A 16,877-nucleotide genomic window follows, 5' to 3' on the forward strand; every position below is an offset into this window, starting at 1 on the left:
TATTAATTTTTTAAAAATCTGTTTTAGGGCTACCAAAATGTAAAATTCAAAGGTATAATATAAAGAAAAATACTATTGATGACAAGATTCAAATCATGATTTTTAAGATACCATAATATAAAACATTTAAATTTGAAGGTATCAATGAGTGTATTCTGAATTCTGCTAAAATACCAAAAACTGTTTCACATGCAAAAATCAATAATAGTGTTTACTTCACTCTTACCCTCTACATATATATTGGGGTCTGGAAAAAGAAGAAAAAGACTCAGTCCCTTAACCTCAAGGAGATCAAAATGTAGCTGAAAAATCTGGACTGTTGAAAGTAATTGCTTACACAATTTGTGCACAATGCAATTCAATGCACAAATTGTGGGGCCTCTTGGAGGTTGAGATCCCACCAATAAGTTCCTCTTGCCTGGGCGAATGTTTGGCCAAGGTGCTATAAGCTTATGAGAAAACTTAAAGTGAAGGATATCATCAGGTGGAGCAGAGGTTTATATAACAAATTACCAGTGAGCAATTCAAGAATTGTTCATATTTTTTATTCTTCTAAAAAATAATAGCAGGACTTAAAAATATATACTGACCAAAAATTTATTGTTTACTTGATGATTACAGGTTTTGCCTTTTAAATACAGCATTTTATAATGCCATTTTCCTTAAATATGCATATTTGTTTTATTTTTTATTTGTTAAATTTTATTGCATATCTGGAAATTCATTAACTTCTTAGAGTTGCAGTCATCATGCATTCTTTTTATGTTACAGCTTAACTTACTGTGGTTCTTGAAATATTTTGTTCTGTTGAAACATTAACTGAAATATAAGTCAAATATCTGTTAAAATACAAAATAGATATATGAGTATCAAACAAAATCCCAGAAAAAACATTTGGTAGACCCTGTTGGATAGATTGGCATATGTGTAGACACCATCACCTTGCTTGTCTCATGTAACCTCTCCATTTGGGAAAAAATGAAGGCGTTTGCTTTAGGGATAATTACATTGATATATAAGGAAAATGCTATAAGGAGATTGTGGATCATGGGTAGACATTCTGTTACTAATTTAGGTTGGCTAAACTTGAGTTGAATGAAGCTAGTCAAAGTGCTTCTTTTTCGAGACACTGTTATCCACTTTTTTCTTGAAAGACCTATCTCAGAGGGCTGTTGTGAGACTGAAATGTTTTATAAAACTTAAATGTTTTGTACACCTTAAAGTGCTTTATAAATATCAGTCATTTAATACAAAAATTTTCCCAGATAGAGACACAATTCCTGAATGAATGAAAAAAGCATAAGAGCTTATTACATATAAGACATTGTGCTAATTATAGATAATACAAATATAAAAACAAGAAAACCTTCTCAAGGATTTCACCTTCTCCTGGGGGAAATAACACATAGGAAATTTCAGTTACAAGTCACATGGTAAGTTTTTTGTAGTCCTTCGGATGCAATGAAAAACAGATCCTAATCTACTTTCTTTAACCTTATTTTTACAAAGACAGAATCATATCTATTTTTGAGGTCAAACTACTAGACAATAACAAAGATTTTGGGAATAACTTGGTATAGTAGATAAAGAACTAGATTTGGAGTGAGGAAGATCTGAGTCTGAATTCCACCTCTGACATTTGCTGGCTGTGTAATACTAGGTAAATCATTTAAAATCTCTACCTCAGCTTCCTCGCATAAAATGGGGGTAATAATAGTTCTGATTCCACAGAGTTATTGAATGGGATAATATATATGCAAAGCATTTTGCAAGTCTTAAAGCACTAGAAAAAGTTAGCTTTTCACTACTACTATCACCTACATGCAATAAGTGGTTTGATGGATATCACTAAGGAACTGTATAATTGGGAAAAGAGGTGAACCAATCATGTGGTAAGAGTGGGATGCTAATATATAGACAAACTAAATATTAAATTGGTACCTCTGAAGGTAAAAATACAGGCTTCCAGAATATTATTGTTGTGGATTAAGGGTAGATTTATTCCATTTCCCCACAGAACATGAATCTTAAAATGTGGGCAAGAATTATACATTATGAGAAGGCAAATACATAGATTGCTGTCTTTACCACCAGTGGTAGATTCACTCACACCTCAGGATTCACAGATACACAGAACTATTAAAGAAACATTTTCTCCGCACATCTACTCTTTCTTCATTAACACTGAAAGAAAATCTAAAACATGTTTAAAGAAGTATATGGACCTAATATATTATGACAAGATATGATGGAAAGTAGGGGTTCTTAAATAATATTTTAATCATCAACTCCTGTGATAATCTGATGAAACCTATGAAACTCTGTTCAATATATATATATATACATATATGTGTATATGTGTGTGTGTATGTGTATATATATATATATATATATATATATATATATATATATATATCTGAAGCAATTGAGGCTAAATGACTTGCCCAGGGTCACACTGCTAAGAAGTGTTAAGTGTCTAAGATCAAATTTGAACTCAGGTCCCCCTGACTTCAGGGCTGGTCTCTATTCATTGTTCCACCTCGCTGCCCCCCAGAATATATTTTTAAATTCACAAGAAAATATTAGATTTCAATTATAGATCAGTGAAAGTGGAAAGGTAATTTCATTCCTATCCAAGTTTATAGACGCTGAAATCTATTCAAAGACTCTAACATACTGGGGATCCATAGACCTCAGGTTAAGAACCCTTGATATAAAGAATATGAAGAGAAAGAAAAATTCTGATGACAAAACATATGCTGTAATAAATATTTTCTCAAAAATCTTACTTACACAATCATGCATATAGCTGTCTGAGCATGTATATAAATACACATTTGATTTATTTCATTTAAATGCACATACTTCAATTCCCTAGAAAATAGGATATGGTCAAGGATTTTGCTTCAGCAGAAAAAAAAAACCAAACCAAAACCCAAAAAAAACAGAGAGGATTAAGAATAGCAATGGAAGGGTGGTTGGTAATATCCACAAAGAAGACAGGGTAAACGCTAACAAAAGCCAGACCCCTAAAGAAAAACCTTTCCATTAGAAAGTAGAAAAAATAAGAGCTCAGTTTACTCAAAAGGCTACCCAGAGGGCAAATGCCTGATTGATTGCCCTCTGGAGTAGCCCAAACTTGTTTTTGTCCCTAGATGATCTTTCTCTTTGCCACAAGCTCTCCCTGTCGACCCACAGATTTCCTTTCATTCTCCCTTGGCCTCTTGTTTCTCTTAAAGCGCCTGAAACTCTCTGGTTCCCAGGGGTGAGTTGGGTGCACCTGCTTGTTCTTATTCAGCAACTATTTTTGAACAGCACCTTCTTTATCATCTGCTTTGTCCTCCTGGCTGCTTGTCATTGCTGCTGTCTGGGGAAACCTCTCAGGAGGAGACACTTTCCCTGGATAATGCCAGTTGGATGGCTTATGATCTCTCTTGTCACTGACTTCCACAGGGCCTTCCCAGGTACAGCTACACATTTACTGAAAGTCATTCATTCATTCACTCAACAAGCATTGATTAAGTGCTTACTATGTGTGAGGTACTATTCTAAGCACTAACAACACAAAGAAAGGCAAAAACAATCTCTGCTCCCAGGGAAAATATATTCTAATAGTGGCAAAAACATATAAATATCTAAGTACAATACATAAAGAGTATATCAAAGTAATCTAAAAGGAAAAGAGTTTAGAAGCTGGAGAGCATGGGAAAGACTTCAAAGCTGGGATTTTAGTTAAGTCTTGAAGAAAAACAAGGATGGTAAAAAGTGAAAGTATGGAGGAAGAGCATTTGATTAATCAATCAAATAATATATTAATAAATAATAATAATGCATCAAAAATAGATATTTATTAAAAGGTTATTATGTAGGGTGTACTGGATGATAGATGGGGGGGGGCAGCTAGAGCAAAAGAACAGAACTCAGAACTCAAATATCAAGTTTGAGTAAAATTGACAGGGTAGCTATATCTTAGAATTAACAGAGAAGAGTAAGATATAGAGAAGTGAAAAGGTTGGAAGGGGCCAGATTATAATGAGCTTTGGATGCTAAAAAAGAGGAGCTTATCTTTGATCCTCGATGAAACAGGAAATCACTAGAGCTCTTTGAACAGAAAGGTGACACTGCTGGATCTGCATTACTGAAAAATCACTTTGGTGGCATCGTGGAGGATGGATTGGACTGGAGAGAAGCATGAGGGAGGGAGAATACTTAGACTAAATAGGGTAATATGGTAGAGCATTTTTGCAAACTTTAAAGCCCTATATAAAACTTTAGTACTATTACTATATTTATTAATTAATTTATTTCTGCAATTGTTGTTATCATTATTAATGATCAGTGGAACTGATGAATCATTAAGCTACATAGTAAAGAGTTGAAAGAGAACGGAACTCGGGGACCTTCAGGGAAATTAGGCTCTGAGGGTATGACATGGATGATGAACTAGAACTGAGGACAATCAGGTGGATAAATAGAGAATTAAAAGAGAATATCACTGCCAAAAAGTAGAGAGAGTATCTTTGACCTCTAGACATAGACACATACAGTCTAACACATATTCCTAGTCAAAGTCTGACAAGGACAAGAAATATCAAATAAAGTACTTAATAACTACTTATTATGTGACAGTAATGGGACACTATGAAAGAAGAGAACCAGAATTAGAGTTCAAGAAAATAAGGCACAATACAGGGTTTGGAAGGAGGAATACAATAAGATATATCTTAATACTTTTGGAATATAATAAATATCTCTGAGGACTATTAATCATTTAGCATTTATCAAATACCTATTATCTGTTAGGCATAGATTAAGTGTTGGGGAATTAAAAATGAAAGGGAAACAATACCTGTCCTCAAAGAGCTTCCTTTGTGAGGAAGACAACTGCATATATATAAACCATCATGTCATATTATGTTACAATTATATTACTAATTGAATATTCTTGAACATATTGGAACATTTTAGAAAATAGGTAAAACCAGTACTTAGATAAAAAACAGGTTAAACAAAAGTATTTAGACAGAGCCTAAGGAAACAGCCAAGGATACTATCTCAGGTACTCTGGAGCAACTCTTTTATCTCTTAAGGATACTCTCTTTCTGGACCAGGAAATGGGAAAGAATGAAAGCTACAAATGTTACTTTTAATGAATGTTTAACTTTTTCATGCCAGAGCATTCTACTTTACATAGCACATAGATATTTATTTTATGATACATTAAATCATTTATGTTATCATAAAGTTTCAAAGTCTTCACAAATACAAAGGGTAAACAATTTTCAGATACTTGTTCTTAATCTGTAAGAGCATGAACTTCATTATTTGTCTCTTCTCCCTGTAGCGTATATCTTTAATACTTTTTTTCCTTAAAAAAAAAAAAAAAACTCCTTGCCTTAAAACTAAAACTTTTTTTTTGACCAGTGGATAGGTAAATTCAATATGTACTATATATATTTTTTCTTTTGGGAGGTCAAAATTGTCACCCCGATTCTTTTAACCTTATTTTCTCAAAAAGAATGTTAAATTGCTATTGAAAAAGATTTTTATAATAGTAAAGCTCATTTGAAAAATATGAACAATGGGAGTATAATTAGTTGGAATGCTATCTAACCTTTTAAAAAGTGATACAATAGAAAAATAGCCTACATCACAGGCCTTTCATTTATTTTTCAAAAGAACAGGAAGAAAATATTTGGAAGCAATTGTTTTAGATGTATGTCAGGGAAAAATACACAGAAGTAAAGATTAGGACTAAATTCATGTTCTAAACTTTTGTTCGAGCTCTTAAGATTTTTAGAACATAGAAACGAAGCATGAAGATGCTTAACTTAAGAAAAAACCCAAATCTTTTATTTGGATGTCTATGTGGAGATTTTTCAAATTCAAATCAATTTATCATATGCCAATGTATTTGGAAGGAAGTCACTATCTTATTAAAGGAACATTTGTGTTGCCAAACAGTTTCACAAGAGAGAAATGAAAAAAGACCTTTAAAAACCCAAAGTTCTCTGTATTAGTAGGTTGATGTACGTTTTTATTTCTTATATTCTATAACTGAATTTAGATAGGTTATTTTCATTTTCCATTTATCACCACGGTTGCTTCCTGGCCTCAATATTATTTCAACATCCAAGGAAATATCTAATTTCCAAAAAAATTTTTTTCAAATTTCAAACCCACACATTTTGTTTAAACCTAATTTTTACAACTATTTGAATTCTAAATGTATGTATTTGACTATGAATATCTTTTCAGAAATAGCTAGTTTATTTTTTTAAAAAATCATTAATATGTCAACAAGCTGTAACTGACATGGGAATCATATTGGCACAAAAAGGAGATCACAGGTCCATTGAAATAATCAACTATCATTATCCAAATTGGATCCTTTGACTATACTACTTGTGCTCAATTCTTACTGTGACTTTGTGTATGGGAATGCAAAGCAGGAGTGACCAATCCCACTGGCTACAAATAATTTATGTCCAATTTCTGACAGGAGAGGGCTATCTTAGAACCATTATATCATTATTTATGGCTTTAGATGTTGCTTCATGGCACTTACGTCTCATCTGTGAATGCTATTCCAAAGTATTCCTTTTCCTTCAGGTTGAAGTGAGATGCCACTAGATCAAGCAGTTCCTTGGCCAAAAGCTTGGGCTGAAGGAGAACAAAGGGAAGAAATGGTGACATGAGAATAATAGCTCTAAAAAAACTTCCACATACTCTGCTTTATTACTATATATATTATCTTTCCCCTGGGGTCTCAAAAATTCATATCAATTTAAGTGCTTGAATCCTCAAGGTAACACCCAGTGATGTAGATTAGAATAGAGAAAAGCAATCTGAAACACAAAAAAGAAAGCTGAATAATCTCAAAAGATAAGGAAAATTTTACTGTCAGAATTAGCACTTATATCAGGTGCCTCATTCTCCCGAATACTGCTCTTGCCACATTTTTAGACCTTTCTGAGCTACAGTGTTAAAATCTGTGTAATCTCTTTTTTAAAAAAGATTGTATATATTTGTTTACTGTATTATGAAGAAGAGTGGGGAGGGATGGAGAAAATTTGGAATTTAAAGTTTTATAAAAAAATGAATGTTTAAAATTGCCTTTATATGTAATAGGAAAAATTACTATTTAAAAGAAAAAAATCTTCCTATTCTCCTGTCACTCCACATTATGAAGAAGGTACGTTTTGATCTGGAATAGATCCAGTACTTTATCCTCCACATTTCTACATTATTACCCAAGCCATCCTACATGCCTGAAATGTACTTCCTCATGTGTGCTTCTCAGAATCTATAATTTCCTTCAAGACTCTCAACTGCAATGCTACCTTCTTTGTGAAGAATCCCCTCATTTGTTCCTGTTCTCTGTCCTCAAATTTTCTGATTATGGGTCTTCTTTGTATACATGCCCTATCACTCAGTAGAAAGTAAGCTCATTGAAATAAAGTTGGAAAAAAAACCCCACAAAACTTTTTTTTTTGTCTTTGTACTCCCAGAACTTAGGACAATGCCTCAAACATAGAAGATGCTTAGTAATGTTTGTAGGGCTGAAATGAATGAATTTGCAAAATACCTTAATTATAACAAGGATGATGAAGTAAAACAAAGCATTTAGGTCAAACTAGGAAGAGATTTAACTCATCCATTCTTCTCAGGCTTCTTTATACTAAAATTCATAACTTTGTCTCAAATCAAAACATTCCTAATCCAGTGCTTTTTTGTTGGATTTATTTCAGGTCTCTACAAGAATTATCAATAGTCACACTTGGGCTTCATTGTTATTACTATTTAGAGGTGAGAAGGTAGGTCTGTGTAGAGGGAGCTAGAGTGAATAAGACTTGAGGTTCAAAACTGATCTCAGACATTTGTAGCAGTGTAGAGCTGGGCAATCTCTCTCTGTCTCAGATCTATAAAATGGAAATAGTAGTAGCAAATAACTCCTAGGATAACCATAAGGATAAAATGAGATATTATTATTAAAGTCCTTTGCAAACCTTAAAATGCTACATAAACATGTTTTGCTATTATATTATGTATACTATTATTATTATTATTATTATTTTATTTAATAGCCTTTTATTTACAGGTTATATGTATGGGTAACTTTACAGCATTAACAACTGCCAAACCTCTTGTTCCAATTTTTCACCTCTTACCCCCCACCCCCTCCCCCAGATGGCAGGATGACCAGTAGATGTTAAATATATTAAAATATAAATTAGATACACAATAAGTAATGTATACTATTATTAACATGTAATTAATATTAATATTTAATCTACCTACAAACTCTAAATGCACTAAGATAAGAGATGATGGGAAAGCAGATTTCTGACAGATATCTGTGCCCAGGGCATTCAGCATTGGGTCTTAAAAAGAATATATATCAAAAAATGCAAAGACTACATAATTAGTGTGGTATGAATTCTTCTAAAAAGGTCATTATGTGTCTCCAAGCTCAGAGCTGGGTGGTACAGTGGATAGAGTGTGAGAATGGAGTCAGGAAAACCTGAGTTCAAATCTAATCTCAGACACTTACTAGCTGTGTAACAGCAGGCAAGTCACTTACCCCTGTTTGCCTAAACCATTGGATTAGGAATATTTTGCCTCCTCTGTAAAATAAACTAAAAAAGGAAATGGCAAATTGCTTTAGTATCTTTGCTAAGAAAAACCCATATGGGGTTATGAAAAATTGGATATAACTGAAAATATGAAAGAACAACAAAAATAAAGCTCAGGTCAGGATATGGGAGCTCTAAAGGAAGAAAAAAAAACTGAAGAGATTATTTTTGTTCTGTTGCTATATAAAAAACTCCAACTTTGGTGGTTAAATTTGCTCTTTTAAAATTCAGTATTAGGTGGACAGATCACTTTTGACAATGCCATTGTCAAACACAAAAATAAAGAGGCAAAAGCAGATACCTCAGCTCTATGGTTTCTATACAGTTTGTGCTATTTTTGAAGAAGAAGGCCTTACTTTACCCTTTGTTGTCATATCTCTAGGCAAAAAGATGGCAGTCTCTGAGTCTCACTTTACTGAATGAAAACAACTTAATCCATTTCTTGTGGAAAATGGGAGTGTCTTCTGGCGCTTTGATTTTGTAAAAAATGGGTTGTATTTCCAAGAGGTATAGCCATTACATGCTATGCTGACAAATCAGAATTTGCCTCTAATACTATACTTCCTTTCACACCCAATTTTTACAAAGGTAATCTCTACGATCAACCAAGTTTTTTGGTGCACATATCATCTATCCAAATGACAGGATTTAGAGCTGAAAGGGAAGTAAAGAAACCCTCTCTCCTGATCCAATCACTTTATAAATGCAAAAAACCAAAACCAAAACCAACAACAACAACAACAACAACAACAACAACAACAAGGGGCTCAGATCAGAGAGGTTATCTACTGTAAAATATATTTAATATATCCAACATGACCATAAAATTGTAATGCCATAGGATGCTATAGGAACAAAGGACCTTAGAGATTATCTTGTCTGATCCCATCAATTTACAGATGAAAAAATGGAAGCTTGAGCTGAAGTGACTTGTTCCAAGATCAGATAGTAGAGACTATCAGAAAGACAAGCTCCCAAGTCCCTTGACTTTGAAGTTTCTTTTCTAAAAACAAATCAGTCATCTTCTCTCCCTTTCTATATTACTTTTTTTTACTAACCATATAATTTCCTATGAATTCAATTATCATATCTTTGCAAATGACTCCCAAATCTACATATCTAGCCTTCAGCTCTCTTTTGAGCTCTAGTCCTATATTTCTACCCAGATGTCCTAGAGTTGTGTCAAATTCAACATGCCTGAAACAAAACTCATCTTTTTCTCTCTCCCCCCCCCACTTCTCTTCCTAACTTCTCTAAGAGTTATCTTAGACTCCTCCCTATGTATGATATATTCCCAAATTTTGTCAATTCTACCCCCTTGACATCTCTGGCATCTTCTTTCCAATCACATGGCCATTATTCTTCTAGATTAGGCTCTTAACTTGACTCCTCTCTGCACCCCATATGTCCTTTCTTGCATTACCCATAGCTTGGCAGTGATAAATCTGAAGCAAAGGAATGACTGTTTTGCTCCTCTGTTCAAGAAGCTTCAATGGCTCCCTGTCCCTTTCCCTTTATGTGCCTCCCATGACTGTGATACTTCTCCTTTCTTGCCTCTTCCTCACAAAACCGTTAGATCCTTTTCCATTTAAGTTCAGGTGTCACCTCCATCAATTAGTCTTTCTAATATATCAAATTGTTATCTTCTACTCCCCAATTATTATTATTTATTTTGCATAAACCCAGTATTTACTTATCTGTGACTGCATTGTCTTTGATGATAGACTGTTAGCTCTTTGAGAGTACAGACTGTTTATCTTTTGTATTTGTAACTCCAATGCTGAGCACAGTTCCTTATGCACAGTAGACGCTTAATAAATGTTGTTTGACTGATTGATTCATCAAATTGTTGGAGACATCCTTATTATCTCTTTAATTCTTCCATTCCTTTCCGTTCTTGTTACCACCACCAAAAGCCAGGTCAACATTTACTTTTAATTAAGTAATTACTATTGACTCCTTTATATTTGCTTGCTTTCAGTCTCATCTACTCTAATCTTTAGTATATTGGTGTCTGCGTAATAATCCCAAATTTTAAATCTGATTGAATATCTGTCATACTAAAACAAATCCTCAAAGGCTCTCCACTACATACATAATAAAGTCTAAACTCCAATATACAGCTTTCAAAGTCATCAAGAATTCATCTCTCCAGTTTTACTATATCACATTCTTTATTCACTCACAAGATACATCAGGCAAACTAGATTTCTTAGAGACTGTCTTATTTCTTTCTTTCTTTTCTTTTCTTTTTTTTTTTTTGCTGAGGCAATTGGGGTTAAGTAACTTGCCCAAGGTCACACACCCAGGAAGTGTTAAATGTCTGAGACCAAATTTGAACTCGGGCCCTCCTGACTTCAGGGCTGGTGCTCTATCCACTACACCACTAGCTGCCCCACTTCTTAGACATTTTCTGAAAGCATCCTACTTTTCTTTCTCTTTGCCTTTGCTCATGCTATTCCCTCCAACATTTCAAAGCCCTGCTCAATTAGTTTGTGCCCACTTGAATCTATCTCTGATTCCCTCTTACAGGAGAGATCTCCCTTCTCTGAAATTCTGAAGCACTTTGAAGTTATTTTTTCTTAATAACTGTTAGCTTATCATTTGTTTACTTATCATCTCCTCTATTAAATTGCAAATTTTAGGGGAAGCAGGGAACAAATCGTATTTATTTTTGTATTCCCTAAATACCTATCCCGTCTGTTTATATCTAAGTATCACTATTTTATTATAGATAATCTTCCATCTGACTCCCTTCTGATTGCAAAACAGATTGCATTTCCTCCATAACTCAATAGACCAGAAATTCTTAACCTTTTTGGGTCACCCCTTTGGCAATAGACTTTTCAGAATAATGTCATTAAATGAATAAAATCAAATACATATGATTGAAAAGGAAAGCACTTACACTAAAATACAGTTATCAAGACCTATTAAAAAAGATAAATTCAATGACTCCAAGATAAGAACTCCTGTAATGAATATTTTGTATGCAAGATTTCTCGAAACTAATCAAAAAACTCACTGCTTTGTGGACCACCTGGTGATGAACTCTTTCTGAACTTAGCTATGGTGGTCTTTTGAATAAAAGATAATTTTTTTTCTGGAACCAATACTGTGGCCTTTCCAACCTTGACAAGTTTGCCAGAACTCATGTTCCAGTGGAGTGGACTTTGAGAATCTAGATCCCAGAATAGGACTTTGGGGGCCTTGAAAATGTAGGCACAAAATACATGTTTGCTCAATAGATGAACAAATTAATGACAGAATATTTTCTGTGATGGCAATTACTTGTTCTCTGAGAATGAATTAGATTTTTGGAAATATTTAAAAGTTATGTAGTGACAAGTGTGGTAAAAAAATGTATGGGGGGGACAGCTAGGTAGTACAGTGGATAGAGCACCTGGCTTGAATTCAGGAAGACCTACATTCAAATCCAGCCTCAACTACTCCGTGTGACCCTGAAAAGTTACTTAACCTTGTTTGCCTCAGTTTCCTCATCTGTAAAATGGTGGAGGAAAGGAAGGAAATGGCAAACCATTCCAGTATCTTTGCCAAGAAAATATCAATGGGATCACAAAGAACTGGATATGACTGAAAAAAAAAGTGACTGAACAACAACTGTGGTAAAAAGGGGGGGATGGTCAATATGAACAATCTAGCTGTGGTAAAAAAAAATAAACAAAGGATATATAGGTGTGGTAGGTACCACATGCTTGTAATCTATTATGGGAAGCTGAAGTTTGTGGTTATCTGGTGATCAGGAGTTCTATTATGGATATCTATCAGGTACCATCATGGATGGCTGTACTTCTAACCTGGATAACACCTTAATCTCAAAAAAAATTTAAGGGTGACTTTAAATAACAAGACACTTTTCTGATATAAATCAAAATTGCCAAAATGTTTTGGACCAAGACACAATCATTTGAATAAAAGTATTATTGCCTCAAAGTTACCACCATTTAAGACATAATAACAAATGAAATAAATGCCAACTTTATTTCCTTCCACAGGGAAAAAAATATAAACAGCATAAAGAGGTCAAGGAGTCAGGAAAAGTGAATTTCTAATTGTCAGTATTATAGTAAAAATCACAAATAAAATTTTGGTGTGTTGGCTTCTTGCCTTCTAAACTATTGCTACTATTTTATATCTACATGGCAAGTTATTGCCTATTAAGTTGTCTATTCCCTTAGTTTCATAGCTTTATAGGTTTAAAATTGAAAGGACTTCAAATTCCTTTATTTTATATAATTTTATAAGTGACTTGCTTAAGACCACACAGGCAGTAAATAAGAAGGTGGGACTTATATCTAGGTCCTTTGGCTCTAAATCCAGCACAATTTTTCATCTTATCTGCTTCATCACTATAAGCTTGATGAGAAGAAAGCAACTTTATCACTTGCAGTTCCTAAATGGAGAAAATGACAGGAGAGAGAGAGAGAGAGAGACAGAGAGAGAGAGAGAGAGACAGAGAGACAGAGAGACAGACAGAAAGAGACGAGAGAGAGACAGAGATAGAGATTGAGAAACAGAAAGAAACAGAAATGAGGCAAGGAAAGATTAAGGTCTCTACCAGATGAGACCCCATTTTCTAAAATCCCAATTTTAGAGTCTTGGACAAGGAGTGAAGAAAGCTCCTGTTTCTAATTCTCTGCATAATTAGAGTGAGTCTCTTAAGTTTTCAATCCCTTAACTTCCTACCTTCCAAATTAAAATAATATACCACTTAGATTACCAAGAGGTAGTGGTGATTATTGAATTATATTGTTTCTAAAGTCCTTTAAACTAGTTCAGAGAAAGTTGCAGGCTAAGCAGAAAGCAAAATACTATTATAATACTCTAAGAGGATGTTTATAGAATCCTGATGATTATAATTTGCCAATTACATTGAACTGTAAACAAGCATGCAGCTTTGCAGGGATCAGGCCAGGAGCCAGGCCAGAAATGAAATCCTGTCCTAGAGAGATAACGGCCTCATACACAATCATGCTCCATAAAACATGCTGGGCAGGGAACAGGGATGAAGATTCACAGCAAGATGATGGGTCATGGCCTGACTTTAGGTTGGCAACTAGCCTGGTTAGGTCAGTTAGCCCAGTCCTTCCACCTCCGCCTTTTGTTCTTCGTCCATTTGTCCATTCCTCTTCTTCTCTCAGCCATTCTAAGTGCTTTCTGGACTTAAACATGATTTTCCTCCTGAATTTGCCAAGCTCACTCTTCTTATAAATCCTCCCCTTAAAATAGCTCTTTTTAAGGAAGTGCCCTCATCACCCCAACATGGAGAGACTCAAATCAGTCTAACAAAGAGGGGCTGCATAAGGCAAAGAGAAAGGCCGGAGGAAAGCACTTCTCAGCCAAGAGCCTGCTTGGCAGGGATGTGCAGGGAAGAAGCTAAAACAGCAACCACAGCTTTTTGGCGCTAACACGTATCTCTAACCTCTAATGCATCAAATTCCACTTCTCTGCCTGACATCCAGATTGAGACCTGGAAAGAACCTTAGAGATCACAGAATTCAGACCTCTAATTTTTAAGGCAACGAAGCAGTCCAGTTTCATTGTCTATCAATCTTCAAAATAGTTCAAATCTTGCCAGTGACTATGAGACTCCGAGCCAGTCATTTAACTTTTCTCAGCTTTAGTTTCCCCTTTTGTAAAAAGAACCTACTTCTCAGGGTTGTTATAAGGATCAAATGAGATGGCATATGTACAATACTTTGCAAACATTAAAGGGATATTAAATGCTAGTTATTATTTCATTGTTATTATATACATACATACACAAACTGTGCTTGGTTAGGTTCTGAAGGTGCTATGCTTATTCCCATATTTATCCCTTTGCTTGTTATTTCTTCTTTTCTATCAAAGTCCAACTTCATTTCCATCTCTTTTCCAGTCTTCCTTGATTACCCTAGTCTACAAAGGTCTCTCAATCTGAATATACACAGAAAAACAAAAACAAAAACAAAAACACATTGGATTTGGAGTTGGAAGACTTGGGTCATGCTCCAGTTCTGCTACCTAGATGATTTTAGGTAATTCATTTAATTCTCTGGGCCTTACCAACAAAAATAAAGTGACTAGAAAAACTAGAAACTAGATTGGAAAAACTAGACTAGAAAAACTCTAAAGTCCCTTGAAGCTCTGACTATAAAAATCTATAATCTTAAGGCAAAATAAATTATAGTATATGAATGAAATGATATATTATTGTGTTTTAAGAAATGATGAATAGAGAGAATCCTGGAAAGACATATATTAATGATGCAAAGGGAAGTACTGTCTGGGTCATTTGTATTCAGGGACCCAACACTCTAAATTCTGGGTTTAATGCAGAATGAATTCAAACCTTAAGTTTTGTGTTTTTTTTAAATCACATGGCTTGTTTTGCTGGTTTCCTACAAGGATCTTGTTGTAATTTGTCCCATGTTCTAAAGATGACCATGACATCAGGGAAGTTTTGCCATGACATGCAAGTGAACTGGATTTAAATGAGGGAGGGCTGTGCATAGTCACTGGTCTCACTTTCTATTAAAATTAATATGTGGGAACCTTATCAATATAGCTTATGTCCAGGTATTCACAAATATCTATAACAGGGCACTTAGCTCCTGGTTAAAGATCCAGATCACAATATGCATTTCAGGAACAGGATAGTCTTTATTAAATCCCTTAGAAAGAATTCACACAAAAAAGTCACAGTGTCCCACAAGCAGTCATGACAATTCTCCTTTCCCTTTCTCATAAGTGCAACTTACCTTCAGGAACCTATACAGTCCTCCAGATCCACAACCAAACCTGTGGTCTGGAATCTCTCAGAAAAGAAATGTTAAGAGAATTATCTACCTCCAACACTCAGCGAAGTCCCATCTTCTCCTCACTCAAATAAACAGGATTTGAGCCATATTTAACTAACATAAGTGTTTGCTCTCTCCTAAAAGGACAACTTATTGGTCATGTATACTTGTCCTAATTCTCCAATTAGATCCTGTAGATAGCTTGTTTATACTTATTTGTTTTCATGTTTTCTTCATTAGATTGTGAACTCATCAAGAGCAGAGACTCTTGTCTTTATGTCCTTTTTGCTTAATACAGTGCTTTACATATAATAAGTGTTGAATAAATGCTTATTAATTAACTGAAAATTTCTAAGGGCAGTTTCTTATACTTTTCTGTCCATAATACCTACAACAGTGTCTTGTACCTATAAAAAAATCAGAGAATCTCACAATGTTTGTCAAATTAAACTTATATCTGGAATGAAACCTCACTATAACATACCCAGGAAGTGGTTGTGAAGGGGGATCCCCCAAGAAGAGGCAGGCAATCACCTATAGAAGCAGCATATTCCACTTTTGGACAGCTCTGATTGCTAATTGTCTATCTTATTTGTCTATTTTTTTGCATCTTGTACCCATTGTTCTTGTTCCTGTCCTCTGGGGCCACAAAGAACAAATTTAATCCCTCCTCCAAAACTTGAAGATGTCTCTCCCTCCTTCTCCCCAATTTTTTCCTCCAAACTAAATACTCTTAGTTCCTTTAATTGACTGTCATGTGATAGGGACTAAAGTCCCTTCATTGTCCAGGTGCTATCCTCTGGACACTTTTCAGTTTATATCTAAGTCCTTCTTAAACTGTCGTGCCTAGAACTGAATACAACACCCCAATTAAAGTCTACCATAGACAGAGTACACAGAAGGACTATGGTCTCCCTATTCTAAGAAAGGTTGCTCTTTTTCATAATGAGAACTCAATAAATATCTGGTGATTGGAGGAATAAAGGAAATTAGTTTGCATAATTTGTTTTATCAAGCTTATTTTCTATCCAGTTCAAGAATTCTTTTGCTGGTAGCACAACTACAGTAGGGAATTAGAACTTCATGCAGGTGCCTTATTCCAAAGCTTGTCCTCCTGCCCTTCGGCCTTTCTCACAGCTTCTTAACCAAGAACATTCCAACTCCTGAATTTATTTTTAAAAAATCAAATAACTTCCATCTGTGCTTGGAAATTAATTACAGCTGTGTTCTAACCACTGAATCCTTATCAATGATAAATATATCTATACCTAGATCTATAGATACATAAATTTCCACTTAGTTCTTATTTCACTAGGAAACATCCACAAAGAATAAGCAGACATTGTTCATACAGCTATTGCAGAACTTGAGGCTTCTAGACTATGCCCTTCCCAACTCCTGTTCCAACCTGTGGTTTAATCTCTGGACTGGGCAGGTGACT

At 34.6% G+C, this 16,877-nt stretch overlaps 1 protein-coding gene across 1 annotated transcript in view; it reads right to left on the minus strand.

Annotated features, from left to right (window-relative positions):
* Positions 1-16,877, minus strand: part of FRMD4A (FERM domain containing 4A) — a 367,656-nt gene that overhangs the window by 186,022 nt on the left and 164,757 nt on the right. Inside the window, exon 3 of the mRNA XM_031940653.1 lies at positions 6,569-6,663. Coding sequence (XP_031796513.1) covers positions 6,569-6,663 — 95 coding nt within the window. The remainder of the gene's footprint in view (positions 1-6,568; positions 6,664-16,877) is intronic.

Source organism: Sarcophilus harrisii, chromosome 5 (assembly GCF_902635505.1).
Source record: "Sarcophilus harrisii chromosome 5, mSarHar1.11, whole genome shotgun sequence".
Taxonomy (NCBI): domain Eukaryota; kingdom Metazoa; phylum Chordata; class Mammalia; order Dasyuromorphia; family Dasyuridae; genus Sarcophilus; species Sarcophilus harrisii.